Below are 1,666 nucleotides of genomic sequence, written 5' to 3' on the forward strand. Positions count from 1 at the left end.
ACCTATACTTGGCAGACTCATCAATTTTGACTGTTAATTATACATAGTTTTCATTAAAGTAATCAAAATTGGGGTGAGGTAACTACTTTTTATCTCCTCTTCTTGTTGTAAGAAGGCTACAACTTATTGACGCGTGGCGGTCACAATCTGCTATATAGGCTGTCCACATAAGCGGCAGGTTTCATTGTGAACTACTCCATAAATCTTAAGATGTCTTTAAATCTGCAATAAATTGTAAGCACTCCTATTAGCAGTCAGATTTCATTTCTATTCAGGCCTAGCAGCCATTTAGTTCTAGAAGTAGAGTTTAGTTATTAGTATCTTGGCCTTAAGTATCATGAAGTGAATATGAATAGCTCCTTCACATTTTTATGTTGTCACAGAGTCGATGAAGCAGTAGAAGCTGGTAACAAGATGCTTGGTGAAGTTCTCGTCACTAAGCAGACAGGCGAGAAGGGCTTAAAATGCGAAAAATTAATGATCGCTGAAAAGAAAAAATCAAAAAAAGAATTTTATATATGTATCATGATGGAGAGGTCGTTCGATGTGAGTTTGTCATAATTTGTATTAGTAGGAAAGTTTTGAACTTCGCAAAATAAATTAAGATTCTTCTAATTAATGGTATCATGTTAAAGAAAATCTTTTGAATGGACAACTATAATTTTTTTTGTAATTAGTAGTTACATCTTAGAAGAAAATATACTTTATAACATTTCTTCATTTTATTGAACTTTAATGATAGGGGCCTGTTTTGATGGCTTCTGCGGAAGGTGGCGTTGAAATTGAAGAAGTAGCTGCAAAACACCCCGAAGCAATTCATTATTTTCCCATCGATATACACAAAGGTAGGTAATTTTTAAAGGTTTTTATTACTTAAATTTTAGCGCACTTACTCAGCCTCCACTGGCATATACCCTTCATGCGTGGGGGATAGAGTGGGCTCGAGGATCCCCAAGTTGATAGAGTAAATATTGCACATAATAGCGTAAATGTGATTAGTGCTTTTATTTTGATATTTTTTATTGTTATATTAGTTCAAAATTTCTCTTACATTATTTTATCCTTACTTCTGCATGTACATAGTTTTATCATGTTTATTTTATTTATCTTCCTCTTCATATAAATATAGAAATTTTATTTATTTATAAATAACTAGCCGATCCGGCATTGCTTCACTATTGCTATATTTGAGGATGTATAAATATTTAATGAACACAATAGATAGATTTAAATAATAACCCTCACATATCTGTACTATATTGAAACAATCCAGACCGAGAGACATATCAAAGTGTGTTAGAAGATCTTTTTGAATTGAAACAAAGTTGGTATTCGTTTTTAGCACCTCAAGAAACCCTACAGATTTTCGAAAAAAAATTTTAAAGCCTAACATTTTCGCACTACATCGGCCTTTAATTTCTTTTGAAAAATCTAAACAATATAAATAACTTCAACACGACTCGACCAATCTACACCAAACATGGGAGTGGTTTAGGGCTCTATAAACTACACCAAAGGGGAGAAACCGAATTTAATTAAACAAATTATAACCGAAGATATAAAATAAAATAAATTTAATAATCCTTTATGCTGAAAGAGTCTTATAGAATTAAAAGGATTTAGTGAATGACATAATTTCTTCCTTATTAAAAAACAATAGTTTATT

General features: G+C 31.6%; 1 protein-coding gene across 3 annotated transcripts in view; it reads left to right on the forward strand.

Moving 5' to 3' along the window:
* LOC106685947 (succinate--CoA ligase [ADP-forming] subunit beta, mitochondrial) overlaps positions 1-1,666 on the forward strand; it is a 37,894-nt gene that overhangs the window by 20,928 nt on the left and 15,300 nt on the right. For all 3 annotated transcript variants that reach the window (XM_014428972.2, XM_014428973.2, XM_014428971.2), the window contains exons 3-4: positions 384-546; positions 743-845. In XM_014428972.2, coding sequence (XP_014284458.1) covers positions 384-546; positions 743-845 — 266 coding nt within the window. The remainder of the gene's footprint in view (positions 1-383; positions 547-742; positions 846-1,666) is intronic.

This window comes from Halyomorpha halys, unplaced genomic scaffold (assembly GCF_000696795.3).
Source record: "Halyomorpha halys isolate HHAL.00 unplaced genomic scaffold, Hhal_1.1 Scaffold760.1, whole genome shotgun sequence".
NCBI lineage: Eukaryota > Metazoa > Arthropoda > Insecta > Hemiptera > Pentatomidae > Halyomorpha > Halyomorpha halys.